General features: G+C 50.8%; 1 protein-coding gene across 1 annotated transcript in view; it reads right to left on the bottom strand.

Moving 5' to 3' along the window:
* Positions 1-17456, bottom strand: part of Slc39a11 (solute carrier family 39 member 11) — a 412294-nt gene that overhangs the window by 305582 nt on the left and 89256 nt on the right. Inside the window, exons 2-3 of the mRNA XM_032912669.1 lie at positions 16078-16196; positions 13616-13654 (exon numbers count right to left, since the gene is read on the bottom strand). Coding sequence (XP_032768560.1) covers positions 13616-13654; positions 16078-16185 — 147 coding nt within the window. The 5' untranslated portion in view covers positions 16186-16196. The remainder of the gene's footprint in view (positions 1-13615; positions 13655-16077; positions 16197-17456) is intronic.

Below are 17456 nucleotides of genomic sequence, written 5' to 3'. Positions count from 1 at the left end.
CCTGGACTAAGGACTGAGTTCAATACCAACCTAAGAACCTAAGTGACACAGAAGAAAAGCCGGGGGCACAGGTCAGTGGTGGAACGCCAGCCTGGCCCATACAGCATGCACAAGGTCCAGTCTCCAGTGTTGGCAGTGAAGAGTTGTCCGATAAGTGGATGACTTACAAGTTCACAGGAAGAGGGCTGTGCAGTACTGTCCGTTAGGACATAAACTACAGGGACCAGGAGGACCGGCAGGGGCTATTTCTTCCCATTCTGTCCTGAGCATCTCGTGAGCAAAGCAGAAGAAAGAGCCCAGCACGGGGTCCGGTCCAGTCTTCATCTACCAGATGCAAATGACAGAAAAACCTAGAGCCCTGCAGTCGCTGCAGGAGTCGGGGGTCATGGGTGGGAAAGTGCTTTGAAAACCAGGAAGAAATAAAATAAAAACATAGGGTCTCGGGAGCCCCAAAAGCACCAGTGTTCCTTGGTGGGGGCACTTGCACCCCACAGAAATCTGGGCAAACTCAAGCTCAGAACCTATTTAAAGCGTCTCGGCCTCAGTAATGGCTGCGTCTCCCTTCCTCATCTTAAATGCAGCGCTAATCTCTTTTCATCTTATTTATGAAACTTAGCAGATACGGTGTTGTGTCCGCCCTCCCGGAGAGCTAATTCACTTAGCTCTGGGGCTGTCATGGGTGATCTCTTCACAAGGGTGGCAGGGCTCCAGACACACAGAGAGGTTGCCAGAGAAATGCCAGGGCAGAAGAGGGAATCAAGACGAAAGGGCACGGACGCCCAGGTAAGTGTGCAGCCCGTGATGTGTGGTCCTCCCTCGGGCGGCAGCGAAGAGCAGCTTGCCGCAGCCAGCGATGAACACCCTCACCTCCCTGGTATTTTGTGCTTTCTTTTCTCTGGAGGGCACAGTAACATTAAACGGTCAGGGCTGGATCTCACCTCGCCAGTGGCACAAGCTAGGAGGACAAGGGGTCTGCCTCCTGGAAGTCAAAGGGCCTGTCTCTTAAATGGTAGGGATGGTAAACAGCTTAGTTACGAGCCAGAGGCTAGATCCGTCCTTTTCACCAAGTTCTGGGGGTAACCAGAGCGATCCGGACTGGTCACTAACTACACAGAGGCTACCACCGCCCCATGGGCTACCAACACCACAATGGCTACTACTACCACACCATCCACAAAATATATGGAAAATGAACTAGAACTTCCCTGACAAAGGCAAATGAAGGTTGAGTCCTGATTCTGAAAGAGAACTTCTTGATTAAGGGGGGAGATTAATAAAAATTGAGCACGATGGTGCACGCCTATGAGCCCAGCACCCGGGAAGCAAAGACAGGAAGACTGCTGTAGGTTCAAAGTCATCCTGGACTATATGTGGAGACTCTGTTCCCTTCCCTACCAAAAAAGACATGTCTCAAGTCAAACACTGTAATCCCAGCACCTAAGAGGTTGAGGCAGGGGGATCAGCAGACCAAGGCCAGCACACACACTATCAAAAACTCTACAACAACTCCTACACATGGGGAACATCATGCAAGAGGGGACTGTAGGAGCCGGAGGACCAGGGAGTTTGCTGTGGCACTGTGTCTCCTAGGGATGTCAGAGCTGAACAAGAACATCAGCAGACCTGCTAATGCAGAAAAGCCCACAAGGCCATAGACCCACACGAAGAACTGCAGACAGGTAGGGAATGCTGGGAGCTGGAGTAGCAGCCTTCCCTAGATCACACCCATTGGTTATCTAGTACGAGATATTCGGCCCTGAAAACATCATACAGACGGAGCAGGATAGATAGATAGATAGATAGATAGATAGATAGATAGATAGATAGATAGATAGATAGATAGATAGATAGATGGATAGATGGATAGATGGATAGATGGATAGATGGATAGATGGATAGATGGATAGATGGATAGATGGATAGATGGATAGATGGATAGATGGATAGATGGATAGATGGATAGATGGATAGATGGATAGATGGATAGATGGATAGATGGATAGATGGATAGATGGATAGATGGATAGATGGATAGATGGATAGATGGATAGATGGATAGATGGATAGATGGATAGATATAGATAGATAGCATATACACACACATACATATATACATACATACACATACATAAACACATACACATACACATCCCCTGCTTCTTCCGATTCCACAGCCAAGATGGCTCTGTTCTCTGGGACCATATACCCTGCTCTCTTACAGATTCTGGGGAGATTACATCTCTGATGGCCAGAGGATGCTGTCTTATCCAGAGTTCTTCAATTCTGGTACAACACAGCCCCAAGAATGTAGCCCAAGCATTTCCCCTTAGTGAATCCAAATGCCCACAACGGACCTGAGTCCTTGGGGCTTACAGACAGAGGTCAGGCTGAGCTGGCCTGGGTTCCTCCCTCGATGCTCACAGGAGAAGAGGGAGGGGGAGCTGAGAAGGCTACCCTTGCTCTCACCAAGTGAAAGCCAGATTAAGAGCCAGTGCATGAGAGGCCTTAGAGGCAAGCTGCAGAGACTGAGGTAGGGGCCCGAGTGTGGGACCCAGCAAAGGGACGTACAGAGTGCTGGGCCTGCATTCCAGTGTCGTTTCTATTCATCTGATAAAATATCCTGACAAAAAGAAACTTGGGAGGGATGGGGTGAGTATCATCTCAGAATTCTAAGTTGTGGCCATTATTGTAGGGAAATCAAGACAGTAACTTCAAAACCCTAGTCACAGGCTGGAGAGATGGCTCAGAGATGTTCTGTTCCCAACACCCATATTTTGGTTTACAACCATCCGTAACTCCAACTTCCAGGGATCCAATGCCCTCTTCTGACTTCCATGGGCACCCAGCACCCATACTGACGTGCTCATAAAACACTCATAACATAAATAAGAGTAAATCTATTTCTTAATCTTGAAACTAGTCACCTCACATCCACAGCCAAGAGCAGAGAGAAATGCGTGCATGCATGCATTCTCCCTTACTTGCTCCCTGTTCCCTTGCTTGTGCTCAGCTAGATTCATCCCCTTCCACCCAGTTCAGAAACCCCTGCCTAGGAAATGGTACCTCCTACAGTGGACTGTGTCTTCCTACATCAATTAACTTAAGATAGTCACAGACAGACATGCCCACAGGCCAACCCTGATTCTAGGTCATCTCAAATTAACACAAGCCACTGAAGTCCCTGTGAAAGAACCTGTGATGATTTTCTAAACCCTGGGCGTAAATAGGCCTTGACTTGCTTTGGTCAAGGAAAGGTGAATTAAGTGGCTCCTTGTTCCAAGTCTGGGTCTCCAAAGGCCCTGCCATTTCATGCCCAGCCTCTTGCTACTCTCCTTCGCTGTGGTAAGAAACCCTGGGGCAGACTCCTGAGCCAAGACTGGACATACAGAGAGGAGAGAATGCAATGGCACCAGAGTCACAGACCTGCAAGTGACACTCTTGTCCACTCATGGTCTACGGGAGCTACTGACAACAGAAACCTCAGAGTGAGGCCAGGCCAGCAGGAGAGCCACCCACTCGAGCCCAGCCACCGTGTTATAATAAACAGTAAGTGTCCTTGACTTAAACCACTATGCATTATGGTGGTTCCTAACTATACTCTAGTTGGGGATCTTGTCTGTGTGGAAGCATGGGAGACGTGTCAACAGAATGTCACAGGTGCGTCCTCTGTGAGTTGCAGGCTATGGGCTACACTGTTTGGGTGATCCACCTCAGGTCACCTATCCATCATCACCACATCTACTTCAAGCACCAACATCCATCTTACTTTGATGGGACCGCTCGTCCAGTCAGGACTTGTCTGTGTATTTTATTCTCATCAGGGGATGAGGGAGCCAAAAGGGACAGTCTTCAGGGATGAGTACATCCAAAGCCAAGCCAGTTACACCCAACCATGAAAGTCAATGACAAGGTCACAGAAGAAAGACCCTTCTGGACTAATTGATAAGTGACTCAGGAAAAAGCCAGAATGCTCCTGTCTGACCCACAGATCTATTCCTGGACAATGGTAATAATCCCTGAAGGGTTTGGAAGATGGGTCAGTCAATAAAGTCCTTACTTCGCAAACATGAGGACAGAAAAATGCTAGTCATGATATGCGCACTTTCTAAGCCCCTAGGAGGCAGAGACAGGTAGATCCGTGGGGCTCACTGGTCAGTCATCCCAGTTACTAGTGGGTGAGTCCAACGGGGATGCCACTTAAGAAATGGCAGTTAAGGGGTTGGGGATTTAGCTCAGTGGTAGAGCGCTTGCCTAGCAAACGCAAGGCCCTGGGTTCGGTTCCCAGCTCCGAAAAAAAAAGAAAAAGAAAAAAAAAAAGAAATGGCAGTTAACACTGCCCTCCACCCCTTGCATGCAAACACACATGTGTTCATGCACACACAAACACATTCGTGTGCATCTACACACAAGCACATACACACACAAAAGAATTGTAATGCACGCACCCAACCCTTATACCAGCCTGAATTAGGGTTTCTATGGCTCCTTCTACCCTGGCTGATGCAGAGAGCAAAGGGTTTGCTTCATCACGCACCCCGTGTAGCGCTCGACTTCCTGCATTACACTCAATCATTTACAAAGAAACTCGTAACTGGAAGAATAGCGTGACTTGCAAAGAAAGCGACATATAAAATATTCTGGGTAGCTTTATATCAACTGAACACAGGCTAGAGTCCTTTGAGAAGGAGGAAGCTCAGTTGAGAAAATGCCCCTCCCCGATTGGACTGTAGCAAGCATGATGGGCGTTTCCTTGATGGATGATTGACGAGGAAGGACTCAGCTCACTGTGTGTGGTGCCACCCCTGGCAAGTGGTCCCGGATGGCATAAGAAAGGAGGCCGAGCAAGGCGTGAGAATCAGGACAGTAAGCAGTGCTCCCCTTGGCCTCTACCCTGACTTCGCTCAGTGGTGGGCTGTTACCTTGAAGATGAAACAAACCCTCTCCTCCCAGAGTTGCTTTGGGTGGTGGCGTTTCATCACAGCAATAGAAAACTAACTAGGTGCCAAGCAACCAGAGCTTCCAGGGACTAAGCCACTACCTAAAGACTATACATGGACTGACCCTGGACTCTGACCTCATAGGTAGCAATGAATATCCTAGTAAGAGCACCAGTGGAAGGGGAAGCCCTGGGTCCTGCTAAGACTGAACCCCCAGTGAACTAGACTGTCGGGGGGAGGGCAGCAATGGGGGGAGGGTGGGGAGGGGAACACCCATAAGGAAGGGGGGGAGGGAAGGGGATGTTTGCCCGGAAACCGGGAAAGGGAAGGAGATTGAAAATGTATATAAGAAATATTCAAGTTAATAAAAAAAAAAAAAAAAAAAGAAAGAAAACTAACTAGGCCATGAGCTGCACACAGAGAAGGCTAAGCCATGGAGAACGCTGGGGCTCGACGTTCTCTCCATACTAGGCCCTGGGACGGAGCATGCTCGTGGCCCCACCCCACTTTGTTCTTAGCCAACTTGCAGTAACAGAACCCCAGTGTTTAGCCAGACATGTGGCGGCTGGTTTGCTAAAGGACCGCATCTCTTAATTGTCTTTGCAGTTGGATTTGATCACATGAGCAGGTCCTGGTGGGTGACATACAAGGACGGCTGCTATCCTGGGCTTACAAGGAAGGCCCCTAGGAGACAAACGTGATGACCAGAGCTCATGCAGCCACTTTGGGGCAGAAAGGAAAGAAGTGTCTGCTGGGGCAAAGCAGTGAAGGATTAGACCCTGACTCCAGCTGACTCGTGGACCTACTGTTCCAATTCTGCCGAAGAGGAAACTTTCTTGTTCAGGCCACTTTTTCGGAACCTCAGTCCTGGGTCAAATCTAGTCCTAACAGTGAGGGAACATCGCCATCAGCAGGGGAAGCTGTAGGTGTCTGGTTGCCATGGAGGCCACCCCCAACACGTGCAGATTCCAAAGTACAAACTCACTCAAAGAGAAAGGCAGGGGCAGGGGCGGGGAAGCCCCTTTGTAAGCGTTAAAGAGCCCCTCCCCTTTCTGCTGGGTTCCCCCTCCTCCCATGAGCCAAATGGTGATGCCAACCCTGGAAAAAATGGCACCGGAAACACAGTCTCTTTGGCCTCCTTCGCCTTCAGATGATCGATGATCAGCCCTCTGGGCCTAACAGCAGGGCCACCCTTAGACCCCACTCCTGTCTCCTCTGCCTCCCGCTATTCAAGCTCTAGTTTTTTACCTTTCTGTATCCTTCCCCTTGGCTTTGCACCTCCCTTGAATGCTCCCGAAAGCACAGCTCCGCTCTTCTGCCCATCCCCCAAGCCTCTAGGGGCTCCTCCGTCTATCTAAAGAAAGAACCAATGCTTTCCCACAGCACCTTAACTTGTATGTATCTGGGCCCCAGACAGCTATTCCACAGTCATGTCCTGGACAAACCCAAATATTCTTCTTTTCTTCTCTCTCTCCCAACCCCCTCTCTCATTCATTCATACACACACACACACACACACACACACACACACACACACACACACATATACACATATATACATATATATGAATATACATATGTATATATGTATACATGTATGTGCTACGGGTATGGATGCACATGTATGTGAAGACCAGATGTCAATCTTGGTTGTTTTCCTCAGGAGCCATCCATTTTGGTTTTTTTTTATAAGGTTTATTGTGTCCTGTGTGTATGTCTGTGTGTCTGTGTATGTGTATGTGCACATGAGTGTGGTGGTCATGAAGGACAGGAGAGAGCACCAGATCCCCTAGAGCTGGAGTCAGCTACCGTGGTGAGTGCTAGAAGCTGGACTCTTGGTCTCTGAAAGAGCAGCAGGTGCATTTGGCCACTGAGTCATCTCTCCAGGGCCCTCCATTCTGTGTGACGGTCACTAGGGTCTGAAGCTCAGCTCCCAGAACAGAGATTACAAGCACGCACGCCACACCGAGCTTTTTGCATGAGGGCTGGGGATCAAACTTCCTGTACGGCAAGCTTGTGTCCAACTGATCCTCTTCCCGGTCCTCCCACCACTGGATTTTCCACTGGCAGCTCTTCTGGGCCGTTAGTGCCTATAATTCACTTCCTTGCCATCCCCCTGCATCATCCCGGTCAAAACCTAGCCTATCTCCCCATCTGACGTTCACCCACAAAGGCCCCTCTAATTCCCCAACTGGAGGGACCCTCCTGTCCCTGGGCCCCAGAACCTTTCGCTCATCATCTCCGTTAGCTACCACATACTAATCTCACTCCTGATTTGCTACAGGTGAAGCGATTTCTGTCCCGACAGACCCCAAGCCCCACCTATCACTTCTTTGCTCGCTCTCCCATAATGCCCTGCACACAGCTGATTGCCCTGAAGACAACTTTTTCTCGGCTTGCTTCCGGGCTCCAAGGAACAAAACCAATGGCTATTTTGCAAACTGAACACGTTGGACTGCCTGGTAAGTGGCTGTCTGCTGGCCCCTCACGAGGCACAGATTACTGGCTCGTCTCCCTGTCGTGTGGGACTGAATGCTAAGGAGTGATCCTGTGTGGAGCAGCAGCCCTTCACAAAGCACTTGTCTTTATAAGGACGTGTAGAGATTTGGCCCTGACATGCAGAGTCTAAAGGACAGAAATGAGATGCTCCTGACCGGGATCCAGTGCAGTCACTTAAGAGCATCTTTCAAGAAAGCTGACGTTTAACATGCCTGGTCACGTGCTTGGAACAGGATTGGTACGAAAATGCCTACGAGAGACTATGCCAGCTACCCCTGACTATTTGAATGCTGAAGAAGGTACTAAGATCAGAGAAGTTTACACCAGGCCAGCTAAACATTCAACCAGGTTCTTACAGAATGAAATCCTGGTTCACAAAAGTCTTGCGGAACAATCTCCGCTCCCACCATCTGTCTGGATTCCGTGAAGTCTTGCCCTGTCTGATGCCAGCCGGCGATGACTCCCACGAGTCCCTGCCAGTCCTGTGATATTTCACACAAGATATGTAATCCAACAAGCGCTCAGCCATCAGGTGGGGATTTCAACCCGAGCTCGAGTTTTCCAAGCTCCCGCCTCCTGTTCTTTCTTTTGCAAGAGCCAAATTAACCGAGAGAGCCTGTGTTCCTGACTGGTGGCTGGCCAAATATCGCCTGATCGACTGGAAATTAGCCAGGAGTATGACAACTGCCTGCTTTGCCAGGCTAGATCGACCAGGGTTGGGAGCCGGTCATCTAGCAAGTCCACAATGAATGCTAAAAGGCCTTCAGTGGACGGGCCTGAGGTGGAGAAAGAGCTTCTTCCTGGCTTCTCCCAGCCACAGTTCAGACTCCTGTCCTGAATAGGGTGCATGATCCTGACACTCCGTATTGCGTATTGATTCTGTTCAATTCTCGGCCTCACAACTGGCGACTCTGAAGGGAGCTTGACTCCTCCGAACACTAGCTCATCCTTTATTAGAACATGGTTTCCGGGAGACTAGAACCCTTGACGCTGAGATGCACACTCTTGAGCGGCTCCCAACAGCCTGAGAGGCTGATGCAGTCAGTACCGTGTATGCCCGGGGCACTGCAAGTATGGCGTGATAAAAGCTCACCGGGTGAGGGCAAGCATGGTGTGGTGGGTAAAGGTGCTTGCCACCTTTCCTGAGAACCTCAGCGTGACCCCTGGGACTCACATGGTTGCCCTCTGACCTCTACGCATGCTTCCCCACTCTGAATCATGGGCAAACAGACTCAACAAACAAGTGTGATCTTAAAACTTTCGTATCAGCTTCCCGGGCGATTGCAACATGCAGCCAGGGTGTGGATCACTACGGCAGCGACACGCCTGGAGCCAGGGGGCTGCTTAACTCAACAGCCAAAGTCTCCAGGGCCAACAGCTCGGCTAGGTCAGGGCTATGGCTGTAAAACTGAGCTGGGTTTGTACTGAAATTGCTCTCACAGTCTCCCATTGCATGCTGGGATTAGTGACTTCTCTCCTTGCTGTGACAAAATGCCCGATTAAAAAGCAGCTTAAGGTTTATTCTGGCTTATGGCCTGAGGGGATGCAGTCCACAATGGTGGGGGGGGGGCATTGTGACAAGAAGAACAAGCAGGTAGTCCCCCTGCTTTCACAGGCAGGAGGCAGAGAGAGAGAGAGAGAGAGAGAGAGAGAGAGAGAGAGAGAGAGAGAGATGCTGGTGTTCTGCTCACTTTCTTGTAGTCAGGACCCTGGTGGAATGGCGCTGCCAACATTTAGGATACTTCTCCGCACCTTAGTTAAACTCCTATACGGGCTTCCTTACAGACAAGACATTTACAGAGGTTTGTTTCCCTTTGATCCTAAATCCCACAGTTGTCATTCTGTCTAAGCTCCACCCCGACAGCTACCTGGGAACAGCCAGGTATGCTCCGCCCCACAGTTGCCTGGCAACAGCCAGCTGTACCTGACACCATAAAAGGGGCTGCTTGCTCCCTCCTCTTCCTCTTACCCCCTCTTACTCTTTGTTCTTCTCTGCTCTTGCCCCCTTCCCACTCCCACCATGTGCCCATGACTGGCCACCTTTCCTGTCCTCTCCTCTCTTCTCTCATTAAACCTCTCCGTGTGGAACCATGTTGTCTGGGTGTGTTCTGTCCAGGCAAGGCCGAGACTTAACAACACCCATCAAGTTCACAATCAACATTTACCATTACAATGCCTTTGCCCTGACTATCTCTGGAGACATCCTTCTCCAGATTTATTATTGTTTTTTAACTGTGTGAGTGTCTGTGTCTCGGTGCAGATGTTAAGCAATGAGTACAGGTGCCATTCAGAGGAGCCGATCCTTCCCCTCGCCCCCCTACCCCACCCCCGGAGCTCGAGTTACAGTCAGTTGTGAGCTGCCCAATGGGGGTGTTGGGAACCAAACTCCGCTATTTTGAGAGAGCAGTACACAATCTTAACTGGAGCATCTTTCTAGCCCTCCAACTCTGTGTCCTGGGTGACATGAAAAACGGTGTTAAGAGTCCATGTAAGTCACCACACTACGCTACAAAGCCATCCTCTGAAGGGTCCAAAGGACCTGAGCAAAGGAAGGAAAAAGGACCAAGCCTCTTCTGCGAGGTCCACACAAAGCCAGGCACACTCCAGGAAACCACCCACCCGGGAACACTGAACATTCCAGTGAGCATCCTAGAGCCCACAGTTGGACCCAGTGGATCACAGCTGTGGTCTTTTCCACTTCTGCCCTTCACACAGCCACTAGGCCTCAGAATATCCAGCCTCAAACGCCACCCCAGGGGCCAGCACACTTTCCTTAAAGTCCAAAGAACAGATAGCTCTGGCTTTGTGAGTCTCTGAGTCACAGCGCCACCACCACGATACAGAAACAGCCACCGGCACTGGGGCGTGTGGGCGTGGCTTCAGCGCACTGTCTATATTCACAAGAACAGGAAGCAGGAGGACGCAGTCCGCCAGACTGGTCGGCACGCCCCTCCCTCGGATCCCAACGTCATCAGGCAGAGGTGTTTTCTTACCCTGCACTTGACACGGTGAGTAAAGTGGAACTGGTCTCCACAGAGGTGGGGTGACTCAACATACACGGGCCGGGCAGTCCAAATCTCTAGATGTTTGGTTCATTCGGGAGAGGGGGCGGGGATTGAACCCAGGGCCTTGAGCATGCTGGGTGCATGCTTGTCAACTGAGCCGCATCCCATCTCAGGGCCTTTTCAGATTCCTCTTCACTTGGGTTTCACCACCTCTTTACACAGGCATTGGGAGAGGCAATGGGAGCCTCTACTGCATTCTATGACAAACACTCCAGTCAACCCACACAGTGGGCCCCGGCTTACGAAGCCGGGCTGGAGAATAAGGAGGATCTAGGCAGGAACGCAGGCTGGCGGCCGGCCACCCACTCACACTAACTAGGAACCCGTACAAGCAAGATGGGGTGAAGTGGGTAAAGACAGAAGGGTGTTGACTATCTGGGAGACTCCAGAGGAAGATCTCATGACGGTCGCTCAACTAGGGGCCATGCCACCCTGGGCAGGACAAGAGAAAGCAAGAGCTCTTCCCCCAAGGCAAACACTGTTGCATCGCAGCTCTGTGGAGGAGGAGGTGACATAAGTCATTTCCTCCCTCACACCGTTACAGTCACCCTGGAAGCCTGAGCACAAAATCAAAAGGAAAGAAATACAACAGTAATAATAACGTTCCCCAGGTGGCTCTCTTCCCTCTGTGCCTCGCCGCCTCATCTCGCCATAGACGGTGTGGCAGTTTGGTCTCTCCTGGCAGTGTGGGTCAGGGATTAGGCCACCTTCCATCATGCTTGCACGTGTAGAGGGGGCAGGGGAAAGACTGGGGACAGAGATGCCACCACAGTACCCTTGAGCCTTCAGAGGTCGCTAGTGCTTGGGAGCCATGAGAGCCAAACTGAGTCCAAAGATAGAAAAGGCCCAAGTCTATGGGCCTCACCCTTCACTTAACGATAGTGCTGTGGACCCTGAGGTGAGGCTGGGAAGAATGGCAGGAGAAGGGCTCTCAGAATCTTCAGGTATCCCAGCTTGTCAAATGGGATCCCTCGGCAGGAAGCTCAGAGTCCTACCAAGTCACTATGGTTTTGGAGTAACCCTCACGGGTCTGTAAGTTTATAGTTGGGTCTCAAAGATGACATCGTTGGGTAGTGTCTTAGTTGGGGCTGGCATACAGGTTCAGAGGTTCAGTCCAATATCATCAAGGCAGGAGCATGGCAGCATCCAGGCAGGCATAGTGCAGGAGGAGGGTCTCCAAGCCCACCCCCCCATAGTGACACACTTCCTCCAAGGCCACACCTTCTAATAGTGCCACTCCCTGGGCCAAGCATATGTAAACCATCGCAGGTGGTAACGGAACATTTGAAAAGTGGGGCTTCAAAGGGGTTGGGGATTTAGCTCAGTGGTAGAGCGCTTGCCTAGCAAGCGCAAGGCCCTGGGTTCGGTCCCCAGCTCCGAAAAAAAGAAAAAAGAAAAAAAAAAAAAGAAAAATGGAGCTTCAGGAGCGGTCCATAGGCCATTGGAGGCAATGTCTCAAAGGGGATGTGACCCTAAATCTCTACTTTTGCCAGTTCTTGCTGCTGAGTGACAGGAGAATAAGGCAAGGCAGAGGAGTGTTACGGAGAGGAATATACACTGGCTGAAGACCTAGGAATGGATTCTGCTACAAGTCTCTGTGACCTATTTATAGCTTAGGGATCTCCAGGTTCTCTAAGGACAGGCTCTGGTCTGACAGTCAATGGCTTAGATGACTTCAGTAAGGTCTCACCCTAAGACAAGTTTTTCCAGATCACAGGACTATGGAGAGCGCAGTAAGAACCATGCTCTGATCTACTCCAGAGACAGCCCTCGGTCTGCGCCTCCTGATGCAGCCATCCAGTTGGAAAAACACAGCACTACCATTTAGTACTCACACTTGAGAAATAAAATCGGGGCTTGAGGAATGGCTCAGGGAGATGGCGGAGGGCACAACACAGGTCTGATCCTCAGGTTACACAGGTGGGAAGAGTGAGTAAACCAATTCTTTCCAAACTGTCCTCTGACCTCTACATGTGTGCTGTGGCACAGGTGTGCTCACGCACGGACACAAAAACCAGCTCATTCAAACGATTTTTAAAGGGAGATAAAATGTGAACTAAGCCTTCCAGGTCTAAGTTTGCAGAGCTCAAGAACAGAACAGGAGAAGAGTCCTCCAAAGTCAGAACGTTGGAACATTCTGGAAGCAAGCAAAGGCCCAGTTTCTCCAACAAATCACCAGCTTGTGGGGTTGTCCTGGGGGAGGCTTGGGCGACTTAGAGAACACGGCCAGCAAATTTTCTTTGGATCCCAACTCTTGCAGAACAATCTCACAGGGCAGGGCCCCCCTTGGAATGTGAACACGGCTTGGGTGTCAGCTCACAGAGAGGAATCGCTATTTGCCTTCTGTCAGAAGAGACGCTGCCGTGCTGAAGTCACTCAGTTTGAGATACATATTGAATTTACAGGTGAAATTACACGGATCTGAGGTTTGCTTTTATAAAACATTCTCAGTTCCCAAGAAGGCTGAAGGGAGACGGATAAAATGAGATTTGCCAAATGTCAATCACGGCTGAAGGTGGGTACCGCGTACTGAGGATATAGATTATGGGTGGGTTTTTTTTTTCCTTGTGTGCTTAAAAGTACCTAAAATAAAAAGTCTTGGGGCTGGAAAGATGGTGAGCCAGGCAAGGGCACATATTATTCTTATAAATGGCAAGTCCGACTCATACCAGAGTCTTGCAACCTCTTGTAACCAGCCCCAGGGAGGTCTTTGGTATCGATGACCTGTGGAGGCGCCACCTGTCCTCAGATGCACATAACCACCCCTGAGACACACACCCCCAACCCATACGCATACTAAAGGTAAAAGATAAATCCTTTTAAGAGCTGTTCTAGGAGAGGAGAGGAAGGAGATGTTAAATTTGTACTCTTTATCAGGCTAGGCCTGTCTTGATTGTCATCTTACTTCCTAAGTCATGGACCACTCCCTTCTCCATGGAAAGGGAGTGGAGAACGCCTCATAGGCTGGGGAGTGAAGACAGTCGGCAACAGTGATGAGAGGAGTTAGGCTCTTACAGAGAGCAAACCAGGCCACTGTGGCGAAAGGCTGGCACTGGCCCCGGCCCCAGGGAGGGAAAGATTAGAATCAGTACACTTCACCCACTGTGAACTCACCCCTGCAGCAAAACCCAGGCTTCCATCTAAGATCCGCCTCTGCAAATGAAAAGAGAGAGATGTTTCAGTTTCCAAGGACCACAAGATGGCGTGGCCTCAGGAAGGACACTGCCGTAAAGCCCAGGGGGCTCGAAGGGTCACTGACCTACTTCTAAGCTGGGGGTGACCTCCTGACCTTACAGAATGGTCCAAGAACAGGGGGAGGATGGGAGGGACATGGACACACAGTTAAACATGACACCTGTTCCGGTATCAACCCCCATTCCAGCGTCAACCTAAAGTACCCGTGTCAGGGGGACGGGGTCTTGGGGTGCACAGGCCCACACCTTCTTTCTCGCCAGCACCCCAAAGCTTAGGAAGTAGTTATTCTCGAATGCAGAAATGACCAAGGGCTGGTGAGGAACACAGGAGCAATCTAGTAACACGGTGGGGACACAAACTGGCGCAATCGTGTCACAGGGAAAGCCAATGCAGTGGGACGAACAGCGAGTAACTGTACATGTCACTCCTGAGAAACACGAAATGCATTCTGGGAATCCCCAGGTCCACCCACTGTTCCGAAGGGCCCACAAACTAGAAACTTCCCATCCACGGAAAGATAGATATACCAACGAGGACAACCAAGTACCACAGGGCAGAGAAACCATGCACATCACATACACAAAGAACGCAGTGCGTGCATGCGTGTACCCAACAGGCAGAAGCATTAAGTAAACTGGGAACTGAGCAGGGTGGGTTCAGCCCGACACAGAACAGTACCAGCTATGTGAGCGGAGAACCTAACAGCGGCACCCAGACAGGGATGTCTACTCTGTGGGAGAGACGGGCAGCGTGGGAGTGTTTTACACGGAGTGAAAGTCTGAGTGGGCGTGGTGACTGGGAAGGAGCCTGAAGGGACCGTGAGAAGCTGGCACTTGATTTAGGCCTTTTCAAAGTTTATAAGCAAATTGCCTAGGTGTAAAATGTGCACCTTTCTGTGTGCATCTACTTCAATAAAAAGGTGTTTTGGCTTCCACCATACCCGGTAGATAATCACTTGTGGTCTGTACAGTCTACATAATGCTCTTCAGCATTAGAAAGGGAAGAAGCTCCCACGAGTCATAAAAGGCTTCTCCTCATTCACTCAACATTCTCCCTCCTTCTCCCCAGACCCCCTCTTCCTCCTCCTTCTTTTCCTCCTCCTCCTCTCCTTCCTCCCCCTCCTCCTCCCAGCTACTACCAAGAACCATTCTATTTCCTATCCGTGAATTTGACCTCCCTAGGTGTCTTTTGCACTGAAATCTTGAGTACCCTGTAATTCCTGGTTGTGTAGTTTGGAGAGCCAAGTCTCCAAATGATAGATTTGGGCTAACCAACCTCCCCCAGTGAGGTTGGGAGCAGCAGTGTGGGAGGCAGGATAGTATAACTGAAGCCAGGACCTGCCGAACTGGTCTACAACACAAGGGGCCTGAAACACTGGCTTTCCAGACACGTTTTCCTTTCTAGATCCAGGGCTCTGTGTGTTTAAAGAGATGTAAGTTGCTTTCTCACGGGCCACTCTTGCAGCATCTACAACTGCCCTTGAGCAAGGCGAGGGTTGCATTCTTCAAGACGGCCATGAGTGGGGGAGCAGCTCGGGGTTGGAGGAGAATAGAAATTTCAGGCACAGGAGGTGGGTACAGGCTGTGCTTGTGGCGCAGAGACAGGGAGGGTGTGCATAGAGGGTGGATGAGGGATGTCAGGGATGTGGGGTGCAGAGGAAGAAAAGATGGGGGGGGGGATACACGAGACCTCATGAGGATGTGAGGCCAGAACACACTGCCTGAGAGTGACTTGAGGACACCGTGGGGCTCTCTGTGGGATGCCTAGGGGATACGGGAAGGGCTGAGAAGACTCTGTATGCACATGCACATCTATGAGGGCGGGCTCATGTGATATCAGAAGAGAGAAAGAGCAAGTGGACCTATCTGTATTCATTCAGGAGGGAGGGCATGTGGGGACAGAGGTGGGTATACAGACGTCTACAGGGGATTGAGGAGGGGAGCCTGCCAATCTTCTGTCATGGGTAGTAGAGAAGCAGACCTCTTCCTTCCTCCAACCCCTTACCAGCTAACTAACTCACTCACGCCACAGGGAGGGCAGTTCCACCTGAACCCTAATCGTCTTGGGCCGTGCAGGAAATTAAGACGGGAACTGGGAATGAGGCAGCAGGTTAGTGAAGGCACAATCGCTAGTCCCTCGCTCCCTCGCCCTTTGAGTCTGGGTGCCAGAGGCAGGTGAGGGGAAAACAATGCCTGGTTTGTGTACCACTAATGGGTGCCTGCTCCCTGGCCTAGTAAGGAAACAGAGAGAAAACAAGGAAGTTGGAAAGCGTTAGCATCCTGTCGCCTGCCCGTGTGGCCGCTGCCAGTGCTGTGTGGCAAGGAGCTGGTTTCAAAGCTCACAAAGGGACTCTGTGAACCTCCCGAAGAGAAGCGACTCACCTGCCCACTGGAGAATATGAACACGAGAGCCGCTCCCGCCGCTGTCATTGCCCAGGTGAAGAAGGTCCCCAGCAAGGCCTGGGAAACAGAGCTGTAACCTTGAAGCATGCTGGATACAGCTGTGCACAGAAGGACAGATGGTCAGACGCTGAGGGGGCCCCAATGGTGACATACGTATGTCCTAAGCCACTGCCTGAGGTGCCCTCTGCCAGAGTTGGTGGCCTTTGCCTCAAGTCAAACCAACACGATGGGCCTCAGCATACCCTCTCCAGGGTCAAGCCTTTTCACCCAAGCTACACAGACATTAAAAGTCGTGTAACTTGGAATGGCAACATGAGGATACTGGAAGGATACTCTTCTCCCAAGAGGCCCACTCATTCCATACATCTGTCCCTACCTGCCATTTCTCCTCAGCCCCTGCCAAAGAACAGGCCCCCAGTTCAAATTTTCTTCTAAATACCTTCCATTGGATTCCTAGTCACACCTTCCTGGCTCTCCAAGCCACACACAGAGTGAATTCCACTGACAGACCTTCCCACCCCCATGGACTCTCCAGGCAAAGTCCAGCAGCACGCAGTAGGGGCGCCACACTCCCATTCAACTCAGTTCATTAGGGTACCTTTCCAACCCAGAGAGCTGTGCCTCGTGGTTCCGTTCGCATAAGCCCCTTCCAGGGATGCCTTCCCTCCACAGCTCCTACCCTCGAAATCCAAGAGCCTCCTCTGAGGCCCACCTCGTGCCAGATCTGTGATGAAACCTTCTATGATGCCCCCTCCCCACCACGTCCAAACAGATCTTGGCTGTTTTCTATGGGAGCCTGCCTACATCTGTAACTTAGACTTGTAACTGCTTGAGAAGGGTGGCGACACTTTCCCGCAGCCTTGTGAAAGCGGGCACGGCCATCCGCTGGAAACTAGCTGCTGAATGAGAAGGAGCCAGCTTACCCAGAAAGGAGAGCCGGAGAGCACAAGGAAATAGACCCATAAATGAGCTCTGCCACCAAGGAAGTAACAGTGTCGTCCAAGAAAAGAAAGGGCCCTCCCTTGTGTGGGGCCAGAGAACCTCTTCAGACTTAACTACGTTCAAGACTGAGACCATATCTTGTCCATCGTGTCCTAGATGGGAAATGTTAGGCTTCTCCATGGAAAGATACAAAACAGAGAAGCCCACTTGTGAAGTGGCCGTGTGTTCCGGCACACACACACACACACACACACACACACACACACACAAGCTAGGTGTGGGCCTCTACTCAAAGGCCCCATTTAGTTCCCCGCCGGCTCTCCAGCATCCCCAGGACTGGACCTGACCCTGCCTGACCTAGCTCCCTCAGAGAGGAGCAGACCGGAGCTATGTGCCCGCATGTTAAAGAAGTTCCC

Source organism: Rattus rattus, chromosome 9 (assembly GCF_011064425.1).
Source record: "Rattus rattus isolate New Zealand chromosome 9, Rrattus_CSIRO_v1, whole genome shotgun sequence".
Classification (NCBI taxonomy): Eukaryota; Metazoa; Chordata; class Mammalia; order Rodentia; family Muridae; genus Rattus; species Rattus rattus.
Note: the sequence above shows the minus strand (reverse complement) of the source record. Positions and strands in the feature narration are given on the sequence as shown.